Source organism: Lagenorhynchus albirostris, chromosome 4, assembly GCF_949774975.1.
Source record: "Lagenorhynchus albirostris chromosome 4, mLagAlb1.1, whole genome shotgun sequence".
In the NCBI taxonomy this organism is placed as follows: Eukaryota; Metazoa; Chordata; class Mammalia; order Artiodactyla; family Delphinidae; genus Lagenorhynchus; species Lagenorhynchus albirostris.
In genome coordinates, this window is record NC_083098.1 from 13,442,207 (window position 1) to 13,459,591 (window position 17,385).

The 17,385-nt window shown below is 34.3% G+C and overlaps 1 protein-coding gene across 2 annotated transcripts in view; it reads left to right on the top strand.

The window, feature by feature from the left end:
• The window catches only part of SMARCAD1 (SWI/SNF-related, matrix-associated actin-dependent regulator of chromatin, subfamily a, containing DEAD/H box 1), a 69,710-nt gene that overhangs the window by 34,370 nt on the left and 17,955 nt on the right, over positions 1-17,385 (top strand). The window contains exons 7-10 of one of the 2 annotated variants that reach the window (XM_060147104.1): positions 3,466-3,567; positions 4,551-4,632; positions 6,116-6,507; positions 15,237-15,436. In XM_060147104.1, coding sequence (XP_060003087.1) covers positions 3,466-3,567; positions 4,551-4,632; positions 6,116-6,507; positions 15,237-15,436 — 776 coding nt within the window. Of the gene's footprint in view, positions 1-3,465; positions 3,568-4,550; positions 4,633-6,115; positions 6,508-7,027; positions 7,166-15,236; positions 15,437-17,385 lie in introns of those variants that run through there. The other variant, XM_060147105.1, reaches the window with a different exon arrangement.

The window sequence follows — 17,385 nt, forward strand, 5'->3', positions numbered from 1 at the left end:
ACTGTTCATTTTCAAATAACCGTTCATCTACCATTTCATAGTAACTCATAAGCTACAACTCTTGCAATGTTAACATCCCCAAGCAAACTTGAGTTCATATTTATTTTAGTATTTACGTATTTCTTAACCATTTAACGTGTAAAACTATGCTACCCTTCTTTTAAGGTTTCTTCCTTTGTTTAGATGTGTCACTAATGAAGTTTTTGAATGTTATACCTCTAACACAATTTTTCTTAAACACGGTAGCTTTTATTTTCATCATTTTGCACGTGCAATAATTTTTGGAAATGGATGTGTCATGTTATAGCGGAACAGATTGTAGTTGTCAGCAGAAGAGGACAGGACCTTTCTTTGAAGCCATATGGGTCTCTGCCATGATTTTCCTGTTGGGGATTTCCAGAGACTTCAATACAACATCCTTATGAGCCACAGATTCTTTGGGAATCACTGCATTTACTTACTGGTCACAAAACCCAAGTGGCAAAGGACCTTGCACTGCACTCTGGACCTGCTACAGAGCCTTGTCTTAATCTGGGCCCCATTCCTGACAGACTTAAGGGCTCTTCATAAACTGATCAGAGCGGCACACACTGTACTGAAGTATATATATACATTGCCTCCAGGATCCAAAGAAGCCCACTGAAGTGTTGTGCCTCTCTCTCAGAGGCACCAGTGCCAGCCATTTGTCTTTTTTTTTTTTCCGGAGTGGAATTTGCAGCATGCTCCAGATTGGACCCCTGTATAATTCATGAAAGTGGTGGGCCCAGGATTTGAGGGTGGTTATTTTCTACTCTAGCATGCATGTTTCTTACTAAGGTCATCTAAAAGTAGCCACTGCTTCCTGCTTATCAAGTCCAATCTGTGTGACGTCTTCAGTGTAGAGGATCAAAGTGATATACTGTGGACTGTGCAAAACTATCAAAGTCCTTGAGTACTGTTTTATGAAAGAGAGATGGAGATTCACCATAGCTCTGAAAACAGTGAAGGTGTATCCATCACTGACCCTGCCCAGACAAAAGCAGATTGCTTCTACTAGTCTCTTCTAATTACTGCTAGAGTAATAGTCTCATAGTTATATTGATTTTCTCTAGTAAAATTAGCAGCTGGTATAGCAGCTACAGTTGGGGTCGTCACCTGTTTGTTTATGATAATCTAAACTAATTCTCTATGACCCATGCAGCTTTTGTATAGGCCACGGAGGCAAATTACCCTGAGATCTGGGATGATGGAGTCAGTCTCTGCAGTTACCTCAGAAATATGGTGTTGCTGCTGCTGCTTCTTCAGAGGGACAATGCTAGTGCCTTAGATTTGGTATTTTCTACAATTATGGCCCTTAATCCATGGGTCAAGGAGCTAATGTGGGATTTCTGGCAGTGACAAATTTGTCAGTTGCAACTTTGCATTCTGAAACCAGAAAGATAACCACAGGATTGATTCATAACCCCTGGACCCACTAAGACGATTTGAGCCCAAAGGTTGTGTATCACCTGGCTTCTGTAAAGCTCGGGCATAACCACTGAACTGCATAGGTATTTTCAGTCACCAGGTGTTAGCAGAGCTGATAGAAGTGTGGGATCCGAGAGCAAAGAGCAAATCGGCACACGACCTACTACTGAATGTTTAATTTGTGCTGTCACATATTTAATTCCCAAAACATATTTACTGTTTTCCAAATATTTTAACTTTTTTTCTTTAGGTGAAATTCACATAGCATAAAATTAACCATTAAAAATTCAGCGGCATTTAGTACATTCACAGTGTTGTACAACTACCACTCCTATCTAGTCCCAAAACATTTTTATCACCCAGTAATAGCATGCTGTATTTTTTAAGCAGTTTCTCCCCATTCTCTTCTCCCCCTAGCCCCTCTGCCAACCACCAGTCAGTTTTTTCTGTCTCTGGATTTACCTATTCTGAGTATTTCATATACATGTCATCATAAAATATATGACCTTTTGTGTCTAGCTTCTTTCACTTAGCTTGATATATTTGAGGTTCATCCATGTTGTAGCATGTGTCAGTACTTCATTCCTTTTTTTAGGGCTGAATAATATTCAGTTTTATGTGCAATTTGTTTATTCATACTTTGATGACGTTTGACTCATTTCAAATCATGAATGTGCTATGTGAATGACTAAAGTTTAGGAAACACTTAGGTAATGGAAAAACACTGATCCAGGGTTAGACACCTAAGTTTCTATTTGTACCTCAGCTGGCTGTTATCCATCTGTGACCTTTAAAAGGATTGTTCTTCGAGTTTCAGTGTCTTCATCTGCAAAGCGAGGTTGGCGGTATGAATTTTTGATGGCTTTGAAATGCTTTCTCCAAATATTAATGTTTTATTGTTCCCCTGCTCAAAATCCTCTTGCTTTCTGAATAAAGACTGACCTCAGTTTGGCACTCCAGACCTTTAAGCAATATTAGCGCTGGTCTAATTTTTAAGCTTTATAGCATATCCACGGTCTCTGTGCTCCAGCCGACACAGGCCACTTACTATTACAAAAACACATCTAGTTTTCTTCTTCCTACTCCTAACTTACATACCATCTTATGTCTCTGTTGTGTGGAACTTCATCTTATTCCTGTGTGCAAGAAAGGTATCGCTCACAATTTAGATATTTCTCTCTTAGTGAAAGAAAAAAATAGTATTGTTGTTGGATAAGAATGGAGGTAAAAGAGAAAGTATGAAACCGTGCTTTTCTCTCTCATGTTTGTATAACTTGTGGTACAGTATCTTAGCAAAGTAAATAAATGCTTTTAGATTGACTAAATGCAAGATTTTTCTTATATATGAGCCCAAGGAATCTTTTTTTGTTTAAATGTGGAATTTTAACCAGTTTCTTCAAATGAAGTTAAGTGACAGAGGAAAGAGATAGTGTGTATGAGTAGCCACAGTTCCCAAATTAATGTTTAATTTATATATTATTTAGTTTTGTATAAGTTTCTTTGTCATTGTGTCACTTTTGTTGTGACTGAGCAGTTAATATTTAAACAATTCAAGACTGAAGTAAAAGTAAACTTTTTTTCTCTCAGTATTTGAAATTTGTAGAGGATATGAAATTGTCAGCACGGATGAGGTGTTTTGGTTTGGTTTGGTTCGGTTCGGTTTGGTTCGGTTTTTGCCATTAGCTTGGAGAGACTTCAGTATACCTGAATTATTTCGAGTTAGTTTGAGGATCATTCTAGTTGTTTTAGCAGATTTAGCTTATTTTGAGCATTGTATGAGTGAAGTGTGAGTTACTGGATATGTAGTCAAGGTCTTTTGAGTGATCTTAAACCAGTAATATTTTTTATCCTTAAGATATAAATTTGTCCATTTTCACATGAACAAAAAGAAACATTTTTGGATTCTTCTTGATCGAATGTGAAAACTTCCAAATCAAGTCAAAATACAAATGTGATTGTCTTAAGACTGTTGTTATTGATGATATCTTAAATTGGTTCTCTTTTTTACCTCCCCATTAGGGAGAGGAGTCAAATGAGTCTGCAGAATCTAGCAGTAATTGGGAAAAACAGGAAAGTATTGTGTTGAAATTGCAAAAGGAATTTCCCAATTTTGATAAAGAGGTGAGTAGTCATGTGCAGAAATTTAATCAGTATGTACTAAATGTTTGTATTACAAAATAGTCTTTTGAGATCAACCATGTGAAAAGCTTAGGGTGAATTTTGCACTGTTCTGATTAAATATTCTTATTTATTAATATTATAAAATATCTTTGTACTGCTAGTTTACATTATTTATTTACCTTATTTGCTAACTATAGTATCAGCATTATAATGGTAACATCATGTAATCATAACAAACATAACTGTAGTAACAACTGTCATCTCATATAAAATGCAGATCCTCTACAAAGCCATCTATAATCCCAAGTCACTTGTTTTAGCTTTCTTCATATTCTCATCCTTTAAATTTTTCATGAAGAATTTTAAAGTGTAATACTGTATTTCAGTGTCTTAATAAGCTTTGGTGTATTTGATAGATAGTAAAAATACTTTCAGGGTCAGTAAAGACCCATGCCAAGCATGCCAGTGCTAAAAATCCTTGTGTTTAATCACCTTATTGTACTTGAAAACACATTATTTGTTTAACATTGGGAATACATTTACACTTGTATTGATTTATTCAGTATATGTACAGGTAGTACATCTGCTAAATTCTGATGAGCTGAATGCAGAGTCTTGTTGCTATACTGGTTCTTTGCATATGTTCAAATTACATGTTTTGAAGTTGGCAGTTTATAAAAGCCTAGCTGCATGTTGCAGTTTAATTGAGCAAACATGTTTTCATACTCTAGTGTTCAGAGCACTTCATAGCAAGAGTAGAAATGCAAAAACTATCAAGCTTCCCTCCCTTTGAAGCAATTTACGAAAGTGAAATTAAATATACAGAAAGCATTTGTAAAGCAACATAAAAACAAGTGTGAAATAATCAGATATGAATTCTATTAAGTTTTCAGGTGATTTACAAATTTTTAAAAGAGCATAAAAGTTTTCAACAAGTTGTTAATTTTAGATTTTTAATAAAAAGATCAATGACTTATTTCTAGGAATTAAGGGAAGTACTCAAGGAACATGAATGGATGTACACAGAGGCTTTAGAATCTTTAAAAGTGTTTGCGGAAGACCAAGGTAATTATCTGTTCTATGTCATTACAGAAAATTCATATTTCCCAATATATTATATCTTAGTATATAAGAAAATAGTAAACCTATTAGCTAATAACCAGAGAATGGGATTGCACAAGATGTTAGAAACCAGTTCCCAGATGTTTTGGCCTGTTCTTTACTGCAGTGTAGAATGAAACAATAAACATTTTTTTCTATTTGGCTAACTTTTTTTTGATAGTTAAGTCTACTTATAAACTACCATGTTTTATTGAGTACAAAAGAAACATTTTTTTTTTTTTTTACATTTTAACAGCTCTTAGGAAAGATCTTACAATTGCTGGTGTCTTATAATCACTATAACGTAGATGTCCTAGCCTGCACTTACATGAATAGCAAAAGCACCAGTATCAGAAACTTATAAGATGGTTATCACTGGCATGGAAGAAAGTCCCTGATCCCATAGTGGAACATTTTTAACGTTAGGAACCAAAGGGTAGAGAAGTAGTGGGGAGGAGTTGAATCACACATGTTTAGCAACATCCTTAAGAAGGCCAGCTTTTTAAAAGGCCAACACAATGGCTTTAGGTTTTTTGTTGTTTTTGTCTGTTTTTAATGAATTATTTTAGGAAATGCTACACAACAAATGCTCTCGATGGCACAGAGAATGATATTGTGTGGAGAAAAGAAAACCACCAATATCACCAATTCTGAGTCTGAAAAAAGAAGGGAAAGATTATGAATGTGAAGAAATGTGAAGAATATTCAATTTATTTTGCTTACTTTTTAATATGTGTACAAGAATGAATGTATGATAATATGCAAGTCTAAAAGCTCTTGGACTGAGTAAAACATAAACATTCTAAATAACAAAATACTGTGTTATAGAGTAACTGTTCGTATTTCTTACTAGTACATAAAATAAGTGTACCTTCGATCACAGACATCTTAGAAATCCATGGAATATGATAGTGTAATCAGTGATAAAGTAGTGGTGCTTTTTAATAACATATTTAAATGATTTTTGGTAATGATGAACCTAGAAGTGGGGATGGGTGATGGAAAAATTAGTCATATTGTGGATAGTTTTAGTTTAGGATGAGCATTATTTTTGCTACACCCATCAGTTTTGGCCTGGGGGTGTGGCTGCTAAATAACATCTGGGACATCTTATGTATATGCAGCTGCCATTTATATTCTCAGGATCTTTGATAGAAAATGAGGATTTATATTTAATTCGTTTAAGAAAGTTGTCACCTATTTTTGAAACTATTTCAATTCATTGTATAACTTCAGATTCTACTTCAGTATTTCTCTTTAAAGTATATCAAGATTTAACAATAAATTATAGTTGAATTCTGTATTAAAAGAAGCATGAATACTTGTATAAATCATTTTCTTACTTGAAGTTTTATTTAATTTTATCTTTAATGTAGTTATTTAATTTATATTAATTTATATTTAATTTATATCTTTCTAATGTAGTTATTTTTGTCTTTGTACACAGATATGCAATATGCTTCACCAAGTGAATTTCCAAATGGAAAAGAAGTTTCTTCAAGGAGTCAAAATTATCCTAAAAACGCAGCTAAAACAAAACTGAAACAGAAATGTTCCATGAAACCACAAAATGGTTTTAACAAGAAACGTAAAAAAACTGTATTTAATCCTAAAAGAGTTATTGAAGACTCTGAATATGATTCAGGTTCTGATGTCGGTAGTTCATTAGACGAGGACTATAGTAGTGGTGAAGAAGTAATGGAGGATGGCTATAAAGGTAAAATTCTTCACTTCCTTCAAGATGCTTCAATTGGTGAACTTACTTTGATTCCTCAGTGTTCTCAGAAAAAGGCTCAGAAGATAACAGAACTCCGGCCCTTTAATAGTTGGGAAGCTCTGGTAAGGCTACATTCTTTTGTTTTCCCCTGTGTGTGTGTATTTAATTCACAGTACCGTTTATAGTCAAGGCATCTTCAGCCCAGGGACGCATAGATGGGTGGCCTTATCCTGTGTAGAGTCAAACATTACTTTCATTCTAAGCCAATAGTATTTCAAATAGTGTCATATGACCTAATTTTGAATGAATTAAGGGGTGATTTTCCTGAAAAACCCCAAGCTGATTGGCTGGGCATACTGTCACTCATTCTTTTGCATAGAAACTTGGTTCATTTCACTGCAGAAGAAGAAATTAGAGCTTACATTTAGGAAGGAGTTGTTTGCTAGCCTGTTCTGATCTGTTTCTCCTGAGACACAATGCAGAAAGCAAGAATGTGGCGGAAGTTTTACTACAACTACTTGAAGAGCAATAGCAACGTCCAGGGGAGCTCCATGATTTAAAATGCCAGCCTAAGTGTTTTATGCTTCACCACAAAGAAGCAATTGTTTATTTTATTTTTCTTTTAAAAGTGACAGCTCAATCTCTAACATGTTTTTCTTGGTTAAACAATACGGCCATTTTATGGAGTGTAGCAGGCTGCAGCGTTTTTAATTGGAAAGATAGAAAAGTGTGTGGAAGCCTAGAATTCAAGCGTTAGGTGAAGGGAAGGCATAAGCACTGGTAAGTACACTTTGCATGATCATTTTCTGGAATTTCATTTCCTGTAAACAAGTTTTATCTAAAATACCTGTATTTTGAGTTTCATAAATGTCAACAGTCAGCAGATCTTATTCATACAGAGAAATGTAAGAACTCTGTCTTTTAAAGTTTGCTTCATATTGTGAAAATGGGGGCTTTTATAGCATGGATTCTAAACAGGCCCTCCTGTGAAAGCAGTATGTGATTTTTTACAGCTTTAGAATGTGAATTCACATCAATAGTGACTCTTGATGTTTTATGAATTTTTAGAAAGTTTTATTCCCTAACTTAGGGAGTAAAGTTGCTTTGTGATTAATCTTATACTTGGGACAAATCTATGTGAACCTAAGTTCCCTTGATGAGTATCTTGAAGTGGCAGGGTGGGAAGGTCCCTGAACAATGGTTGTAAATAGCGTTTTCTAAAAAATTAAAATATTTGAAAAATATAGAAACAACATTACTAGTATTTCGTGGCTTTAAAAATAAATAAAGATATTCGTTTTGCCTAAAGCCTTTGCTTTTCCAGAGAACATCTGTCAAAGCAGGCCGTTTCAAAACTTGTTCGGCTTTGCCTAAGTGATTTATTTGTTAAAGTATTTGCTGAAGGGCGTTCTTGTTCTTCTTGTCTTCATTTTCTTCTTTCTTTTAATCTTTAATGGTCTCCTCTGTCATTACAGAGTTGGGTTGCTCGGGCTTGTTGGGATTCTAATTGACTTAATAAGGAATGCCCTTATCTGCACCAGTGTGTTTAGTCACTGTGACTACTTGCCCACGTATCTTATAGTAAAAAGTGAATTATACCAGAGTTATATGTGCCAGATGCTTTTAAAAATATTCAGTAACTTAACATGTAGAAAGCATATTTCCCCTACTAATTAATTGGCATAGTTTAAATTAGTCTTGACATGAATTTGGAGATTATGCATTATCTACTGAAACCTCCTATAGCATCTTGCCCTCTTTCTGAAAGTTGAATACAGAGACTATTTTTGCTAGCCATTCATCTAAATGTTGATTATTTTATGTAACAGTTAAAAAGTAAACTTGCCACTTGAGTTTAGCGAATACAGGGCTTAGCTATTCTGAAAAAGTTAGTAAACACAAGTTCCTGGAAATGAACAGTTTAGCAAGTCAGTGTATATGAGTTTTGAGTTTTAATTTGTTTAGAACTTTCAGCTTCTGCTTTCATTTACTTTAGAATTTTGAATATGACTGATTTAAATATCAATTTAATGTCTTAAAGTCATCAAAGGAAAGGTCAGTATTATGTACATTTTGGTAAAAAAAAATTATATAACTCCTTCCCTGTTAATCAGAGAGGCTTGCTAATGTACCTGTGAACTACTTCAAAAATAAAAGAAAAAGCATTTACTTTTGTTTTCATAGCTACTGTTTTTAGAAATTCTTAAGAGAATTAATTGAAATTTTAATTTTGTTCCTCAGTCATACTTTAATGAAAATTACAAGGCATTATATATTAAGAACAAAGTGCAAATGTCTAGTAAACTCTTAACATTATTGTTGAATCTTATTAGTTTAGTCTTCAGGATTGGGGAATTTGGCAGAACTTTAAAACTCATTAATATTTCATTACAATGCATACTGAGCCAACAAATCAAAGTAACCACATATTTCAATTATGATTTTTTGCTAAAACAGAAGTCTCCATAACATTGATAGGTTAAATGTAATCATTGGTATTTCATTGTGTCATTTTATTATAAAATTAATTTGAATGTGGAAATTATTTTAGCAGTGCCTTTTAAAACAGAAGTTGAAAAATTGTACATTATGATTATGACTTTATTGTCAAAGAATTACACTTTTAAAAAATTTAAATGCTCAGATATTCTAGTCACCCTTATTTACATGAGGAAAATTTGGTTATTTAATGAAATAAGTTCTTTATGTTAAGGGTATTTATGTTTGCAGCTTTATACCCTTTTTAAAAATCAAAATCTAAATAGTGTTTGTCAGATTTTCTTCATAATTTTTCCATTTCTCTTATTTTTCTGCTTCATAGCAGTAAAGTATGTGCTTATGGTAAGAAATCACATCATTAAATCATGTAGACTTTGGAAACAAAGCCAGCCAAAATGTCATTAGTTTAAAAATGTGTACTGTTAATGTGCTAAAATTGGGGTTTTTGTTGCCAAATTTCACACATTTGATGGCATCAGTTCACCAACCACTTACTGAATTTTTATCTACCTTTGTGCAAAATAGGGTGGAGATGCTATTACGTCTATTATAATCTTATTATGTTGCATCTTTGTACTTTAATCAGAATGGTAGTATACTGATCAAATCAAGATTCATGAATAGCTCATTCATAAATAGCTCAATCTAAAAATTTTTCATGTATGCATTTAGTTCCTTAACATTTAGATCAGCATAAATGCAGTTTTCTTTGATTGTTAACCAGGCAACCCGGGTTTACCTCATGTGGAAACATTACTCGTCATTGTGCTGCTCCCATCCACTAGTGACTTAGAGCACAGGTTTTCTTTTTTGCTTTATTGTAAAATGGCTGTCTAAATTTGTGACTCGAAGAATTGTAATGCATACTACTTCCTGATACGGTGGCTTCAGTAAAGTGTGTGATTACTGTATTCAGGCTTTGTTTTCATTTTTGTTAAGTTTGATAAATATTTATTTTAAAATTATAAATGCATTTTGAGTACTTTGTAGGCTGCTCCCAGGTATTTATAGTATTTAAGACTCCTGTCCTCAATAATGTTACTTCTTAGGTGGGGAATTAAATCTGCTTTTAAACGATTTCCCCCTTCCTATAGAAATGCAAAATTATTTGTACTGTAAGAGTGACACATGGTGGCAAGAGATAGGTACTTCAGTCTGTGAGTGATTTAAAAAGATAAAGACCTTAAAGTAATAACGACTTTTTAATCAAAGAGATAGTTATCAGGGCCATGTTGATGTTCTTTTTTCATGTAATTATCCAGTTAAGTAGCAATTACTTTTTTTCTCTTTTTTTCCCTCTGAGAAAATAGCTTTATCATTTTTTTGAAGAACGATTTGTTTTCTTTGTCTAAAATTGAAACAGTACATGCGAGAACAAAGAAGAAAATCAAGTTTAGCCAAAATTCTACCAAAGATACTTCCTACTTAAGACTTTATTGACCATCCATCTGTTTATGAATATGTTTGTATATTTCATATTATGTAATTAGGATCGTATTTGCTGTGCTCATCAACAACTTTAGATTTACTAGTGGATCCCGCATTTACAGAGTACTTTGTATTTCTTAGGTCTTGTTTTAGTGAAGCTAAGTAACTTACAGGATTGTTAAATGCTTTTTGTCTTCAGCAAGCAGTAACATAACAGTAGAGTGTTCTTACACCTTTCCTTAGGGGCAGACTTCCCTGCCCCCCAAACACCTAATAAAAGTGTTTTGGAATTAAATGTTGGGCTTTTTTAAATGTTTTTATTTTTTTATTATTTATGCGTGTATTTAGATCAAGTTAAAAAATTCTACAGGCTTGTTCTCCCTGAAAATCCATATCCATCCCCTTCTCCAGCCTATTTCCTGTACTACAGATAACTGCTTCTACATCTGCTGTCTGATTCTTATCACTTCCATATCTAGGAATATAAAGATAATGCTTTTTAAAAATTTTTCAGTTGCAGGCCTTATCTTTTGACATGACATAGACATTATAGCATTGTGGTAGGATTAGCTCTCTTCTCGCTGTCTGTCTCACCTCACATGCCCATTTCCCATTCCCCAGTCCTATCAATATGTTAATAATGCGGTAATTTTGAAAATCATTTTTAAGTATCTACATTGTTAGACTGTGCAAATGCCTTTTATAGCTGAGCCATGTAATATACTACATGATTACTTTTTTTCCTTGCTCAGCATTTTGTTTTCCCTACTTACTAGTTGTCTTGGTTTTTCTGTTTTCTTAGTTTTGTATATACTTACTACTTTGGCTCTAAATTCTTCCCTAATTGTCTAAATTTCCCCTCAGTTTTTAGACACTTCAGATATTTTGTCAGTTTCATCTTCTTGGAAAAGTCTCTTCTGGAGTCTTATGACCTACGGTAGGGGAACAGCTGTGATATTGGAATTTCATTTCCCCAACATCCTGAGGAATGTTGTTTTTCTCTCTGTTGGTTCTCTTGTTTCGGAATTCCATTCATGCCTCTTTATTTATTCCCTTGGTTTTGTAAAAACCATACTTGAGGGTGAGTAAATAATATAGTGGAGCTAGATGGCCTGGTTTTGAATCCCAATTCTGACATTTTCTAGCAACTTACACGACCTTAAGCAAGTTCTTTCTCTGTTCCTGTATTTCTTCTTCTCTAAGTGGGGTGTAATTATGATACTGACCTCTGGAGAAGGCTAAGGATTAAATAAAGTTAAGTGCCCGTTCAATTGTCTGTCTCTTAAAAAATGTTAGCTGCAGATATGCACAGTATTTTGTGTTGGAAGTTTTGTATATATTATTAGTGAAATGTTAAGAAACGATTATAGTTTTCTACTCTCCCCCAATATCAGTTCTAGTCATATTGAGTCAAACTTTTTTGGATCAAATCATTTTTCTCTCTCTCTCTTTTTTTAACCCCCTCTGTGCTTTTAAACAGATTTATGACTGGTCACATTACCCACAATATCTTAAGACTACATTTGCAGCCTCCCTTTGGTAATTTGACAAATTCCTGTCCAGTGAGATGTAAGCAGAAGTATACCACGATTTTGGGAAAGCGTCCTTAAAGGATCTCTTCTTCCTGTTGGTTGAGATGTCAGTGGGATGAGGACTCACATGTTGAGGATATTGAAGCAACAAAGTAGAAGAATTCTTTTTTTTTTTTTTTTTTACGGTACGCGGGCCTCTCACTGCTGTGGCCTCTCCCATTGCAGAGCACAGGCTCTGGACGCGCAGGCTCAGCGGCCATGGCTCACGGGCCCAGCCACTCCGCGGCATGTGGGATCTTCCCGGACCGGGGCACGAACCCATGTCCCCTGCATCGGCAGGCGGACTCTCAACCACTGCGCCACCAGGGAAGCCCCCTAAAGTACTAGATAGATCTAAATTCTAATCCAGCAGCAATAATTTGGGTCATCTCTAATGTTGGTTGGTTTGTATGGAAAGAGAGGGTAAAGAGAGTTGGAAGCCTCACGGAGTTAAGTTGAAACTTTGACTTTAGAAATAACCAAAATGTCAAGTTCATTAAAAGTCTCAATCAAACTGTTGCAGCATCATGAAGTAAGAGTAAGAGTTGCTTTTTGCACACCCCTTCATTGCCCCTACAAAAATATCAAACATAAAAACTAGAATACTAAATGAACCCTCATGTACTCATCACCAGGTTCAGTTATCAGCTTATGTCTGATCTTGTTTCATCTATCCTCTCTGTTCCCCCCCTCCCCATCTCCCTTTCCCTCTCTCTCTCTCTCTCTCTCTCCCCCCTCCCCCTCCCCCCTCCCTCCCTCCCCCTCCCCCCTCCCTCCCTCCCCCTCCCCCCTTCCTGTAATATCTTTAGTGAAGAAACTGGATCATTTGTTCTATAGCTTCCCAGTCGGGGCTTTTCTGGTTATATTTTCTGTGGAATAAGGATTAGAATTAAATGCTCCCATCAGTACTATTACATGGTTGGTGGTATGTTCTTTCATCAGGAAACGGTAATGTCTGGTTGTTTCTTTTTTTTTTTTAATGTATGTTTCTCTCTTCTCTAGGTTCTGACATACTGAATTGATCTTCCTTGAGTCAAAACAGTTCTTTCTGATTTCTGGACTTCCTAGATCCTAGATTATATTACTCTCCTTTTGAAAAGTACCCATGAAATTTTGTTTTTTCCCTTATAATACCAGTTGTTAAGACTTAAAATTGTATGTTGCATCTCTTTCCCAATGACTATAAACCACACGAGGACAAGGGACTATGTCTGTATACCAGGTACTTTCACCAGCCAGGGTAGTACTTAACTACAAAAGAAAAGAAAAGAAAAAAAACCAACAAAAAAATGGCAGTTGGTTACAGAAAAAAGGGTTTTTGTTTTTTAACCTTTTATTTTATATAGGAGTATAGCCGATTAACAATGTTGTGATAGTTTCATGTGCACAGCAAAGTGACTGAGCCATACGTTTACATGCATCCATTCTCCCCCAAATTCTGCTCCCATCCAGGCTTCCACATAACATGGAGCAGAGTTCCCTGTGCTATACAGTAGGTCCTTGTTGGTTATCCATTTTAAATATAGCAGTGTGTACATATCAATACCACCCTTCCCCCTGTGTTTTTTAACTTTTAAGGGTTTTTTTGTTTTGTTTTGGGAAGTACTAGTTTTAGTGAAAAGAGAAAAGCATAGACTTTGGAATCTTTTATCCTGCTTTGTGACCTTGGAAATTGAATCTTTATTCATCCAGAACCTGGTGGACTGATCTTGCAGTTGTAAGAACTGCATGAGTTAGTGAATAAAAGACACCTAGTAGTTTCTGGCACATACAAAGCACACAATATATTGTTCCTTCTTTTTTTTTTCCTGGTTATTCTCGTTGGTTCTCTCACACACAGCATATCGCAAACACACTACCCCACAATAGGCATGAGATTGGTTTTTTGGCCTATAATTTTGGGGTTCCATTTAAAAATAAAAATATTTTAATTACGAGTTCTAGTAAAACCTCATTAAAATCTTCAAGGCACTGATTCTTCCATATCCTGTTCTTTATGTTTACATCTTTTTCCCTGGAAAGTACAGAGTAGGAGATTACATTGTGATTATGAATGTTGTCCTTGTGAAAATATAAAGTAGTGTACAAATAACTTTTTATTTCACGATGCCATTTTGTGGCATGCTAAGTTTTTGGTTTGTTTTGTTTTTTATTCCTGCAGTACAGTAATAACATGGCTTTGGAATAGATGAGTAAGTTTCATTTCTACCAACCTACTCTAGGTTAGATGTGAAAAATACATGTTAGTATAAACTGCATTTTTTATGAAATTTTCTTAGTATATCCTCTGAGTATTGAATTTCTGTTGCTTGAGCTTCTCTGTGAACTTAGAAATACTGTGTTCATGGGGATTATTTAGAGCTGTTAATGAGATTCTTGTCATAACTTGAAAGAATATGCTAAATACGATACTATGAATCAAAACCATGTGTGGCTTTATTCTAACAGATGGTTTTAGTTTAGTTTCCTTTGTTCTGGATTATGGTATTTTTCTTTTTGCCCAACAAACAGCTTTCAAATAGCTACTGGGCTTTTTTCTAATCCTTTACACTAAAAATATTTTTTTGTACAGTTCTTCAAGATATATTTTTTTCAGCTATCTATTTGGGAAAATTCTAATTCTGTTACAGCTTTTACCTTGTAAAGTATTCAGTGTCTCCTTTAGAAAAATAAATACAAATGCATTTTGAAAGAAATTCTGAGTTTTCATACAAACCCATTTATACAAGTCTTGTATTGAATTTGATACTATTCTTAACTTTTATCAAATTATTGAATTGGTCACGGTATACTTTTGATTCACATAATATCTTTCCAAGTAGTAGTTGTCTCAGTTTAGAGAAAAATATCAAGTGACAAATAATAATTGGAGTTTTGAAAGCTTGAGGGGTTGTACTGTGATGATAGGGCAAAGTATGTTTTAGGAAAATTAATCTTATATTCATAGGAAGTGACAAAAATGGAGGCAAGAGATCTAGTATGCAGTTTTTATATTTGGCACTATTACCTTTGGTAATAGTCATAAATCCGAGGTTTTGAAGACAAAACCTGATAGGAGACATTAACAATTACTTTAGAGTTTCTCCCATAAGAGAACAGCTACCAGGGTCAAGGTAGCAAGCTTGGGATGGTGCGTTTTGAGGAAAAAGGTATGTTTTATTTCAACATGATGAGTTTGAGGTGACAGTGGGATTTATCAAAGTGAAACGTGAGAATGCAAATGCAGGTTCTCTTCACATTTGATTAAGGTCATTAGTAAAAGTTTAACAAACTTTTTTCCCTCACAGAGAAAGAAATTGGCTCCCTATTTACTAGATCTGAACTGTTAAATTATTTTTCTTTGCATGCCATAGTTCACAAAGATGTCCAAAACGAATGGCTTATCAGAAGATTTGATATGGCACTGTAAAACACTGATCCAAGAAAGGGATGTAGTTATAAGGCTTATGAACAAATGTGAAGACATTTCAAATAAATTGACAAAACAAGTTACCATGCTCACTGGAAATGGAGGTGGATGGAACATAGAACAACCCTCCATTCTAAACCAAAGGTAATACTTGTTGTATGTACCTATTCATTATTTTATCTCAATTGTATAAAAATGTTGAATTTATTCCTGTATTGTGCCTAGGAAACTTAAATGTGCAAATGGTAGGAAAACTAATGTTTAAAAGGGAAACACAGGGTTTCCTATAATGGCATGTAAGTGGTATATGAATTGTTTTTCATTGATCGTCACCCCCCCTCCCCCCAATCAGGATATTTTACTCCATTATCACATTGTAAATTAGAGGGAGGAGATATTATAGTCTTATGTAACCTATGTTTTCCTTGTCTGATGACAGATAATTTCATATATAATCACAGAAACTGAAAAGGTGGTTTTAGCTACCTCTTAATTTAGTGCTTCAGAGTCAGCTGCTCAACTGCATCAATGTAAAAATTTGTCTTAGTTCAGTTTCTTTTTGATCATAAGTGAAATGATTGAAGTATCCTATATATGCGATTAAATGCTTTCAAAAGCCCAAAATTTTTAATCTTTTTGAGATAAAAACACATAAAAATTGAAAAGGACACTTTTACTAAATAGATTATATAAGGAAAAATTATAAAAAGTATATATTTAAAAAGTATATTCCCCAGACTGCTACTGTCAGTAAAATACCTTGTCCGAGTTGTTGCAAAAAATAAACACTAAATTGTTTTCACTAAAAAATTTGTCCAACAACCAGAATGTATGAAAACAGCGTTTTGTAATTGTGAACACCCCTCCTTTGCATGATGTTGGGATATGGCGGGCGGGGCGTTGTTTTGAACTTCTTTTAAAAGTTTATTTTCAAGTTGTCTGGGAACTGAGGACTGTTCAGAATGCTTCCTTTTTTAAAAAAAAGTATAAAATTGTTTACTGTGATAATACATACAGAGGCAATAACATGGAAATAGTCGAAGTTGCTAAGGTCCGAGACTAGTTAGAATGATTTATGGTGTATCCATAATCTGCAGTGTTATGTAATTTTTAAAATGAATTATTTCTGTTCAAAATATTTCTGATAGGTATTTAATAAGATTAGCACTAGGGTCTCATTAAAATTATTTACCTTAGTTGGTGATTTTATGTACTTCTGATATTTTTCTAAGTTAATGATCAAAGCATATTTGCTGATCATTGGTTAATTAAAAGTCAAGATATGAAAGAAAAATCAAGATATGGTTACTGGCCTTTAATAGTAAGCTACAATCTTTTCTGTGCCCTTCTAGGGTGCTATGGGATGGTGTAGGGAAACGTGATGCAGTTCCCACAAAGAAGCTCTTTTCTCTGTTGCATAGAAAGAACTATGACCATGTCAGCAAATTCATCTCCTAAAAGTGTAGTTGGAGCTGCTCCTTCTTGTTCTACAGCATTGGATATGGGGAGTTCTTCACTCTACAAGGCTTACCCAGTTGAGTCTACTTTATCATAATTTGGAGTTTAAAAAATCAAGTGCTTTATTGCATCACTTAAAAAATTTCTCTCTTAAACCCACATCCACAAAGTCCTATTACTTGTAAATAGTATGATCAGGTAATAAAGCTATCCTTTTTATTAGACTGAGGATTTTTTAAATGAAATATTAAACAGGTGAGAAAAATAGTTTGGGGGGTTTTCTAGGTGCTTCTTGGATCTAGTCCCAAAGTACAACTTCTGAAAACCTGTGTAGATAAGTCTCTTTGGAGTTTATTTAAATGCACTTTTAGGGGGTGAAATTTGTTGTCTTGGTTTTTGTGTTTAGCCAATGTAAGTTGCACAAGCAACTTGCAGATTTTTTACTTGGTATACTGGCCAAGCATAATGGCTGCTTAGTATAGAAACATTTGAAGTACTTTCCTTGCCCTGGGAAAGGATTTATTAGCACAGAGGAAAATATTAAACTATCCTGAAGAATAAGCTGTTGTGCTTTTGCTTAACAGAACAAATTCTTTATAGTAAAGTTTATTTTGAAGCAAAATTATATTAACTAT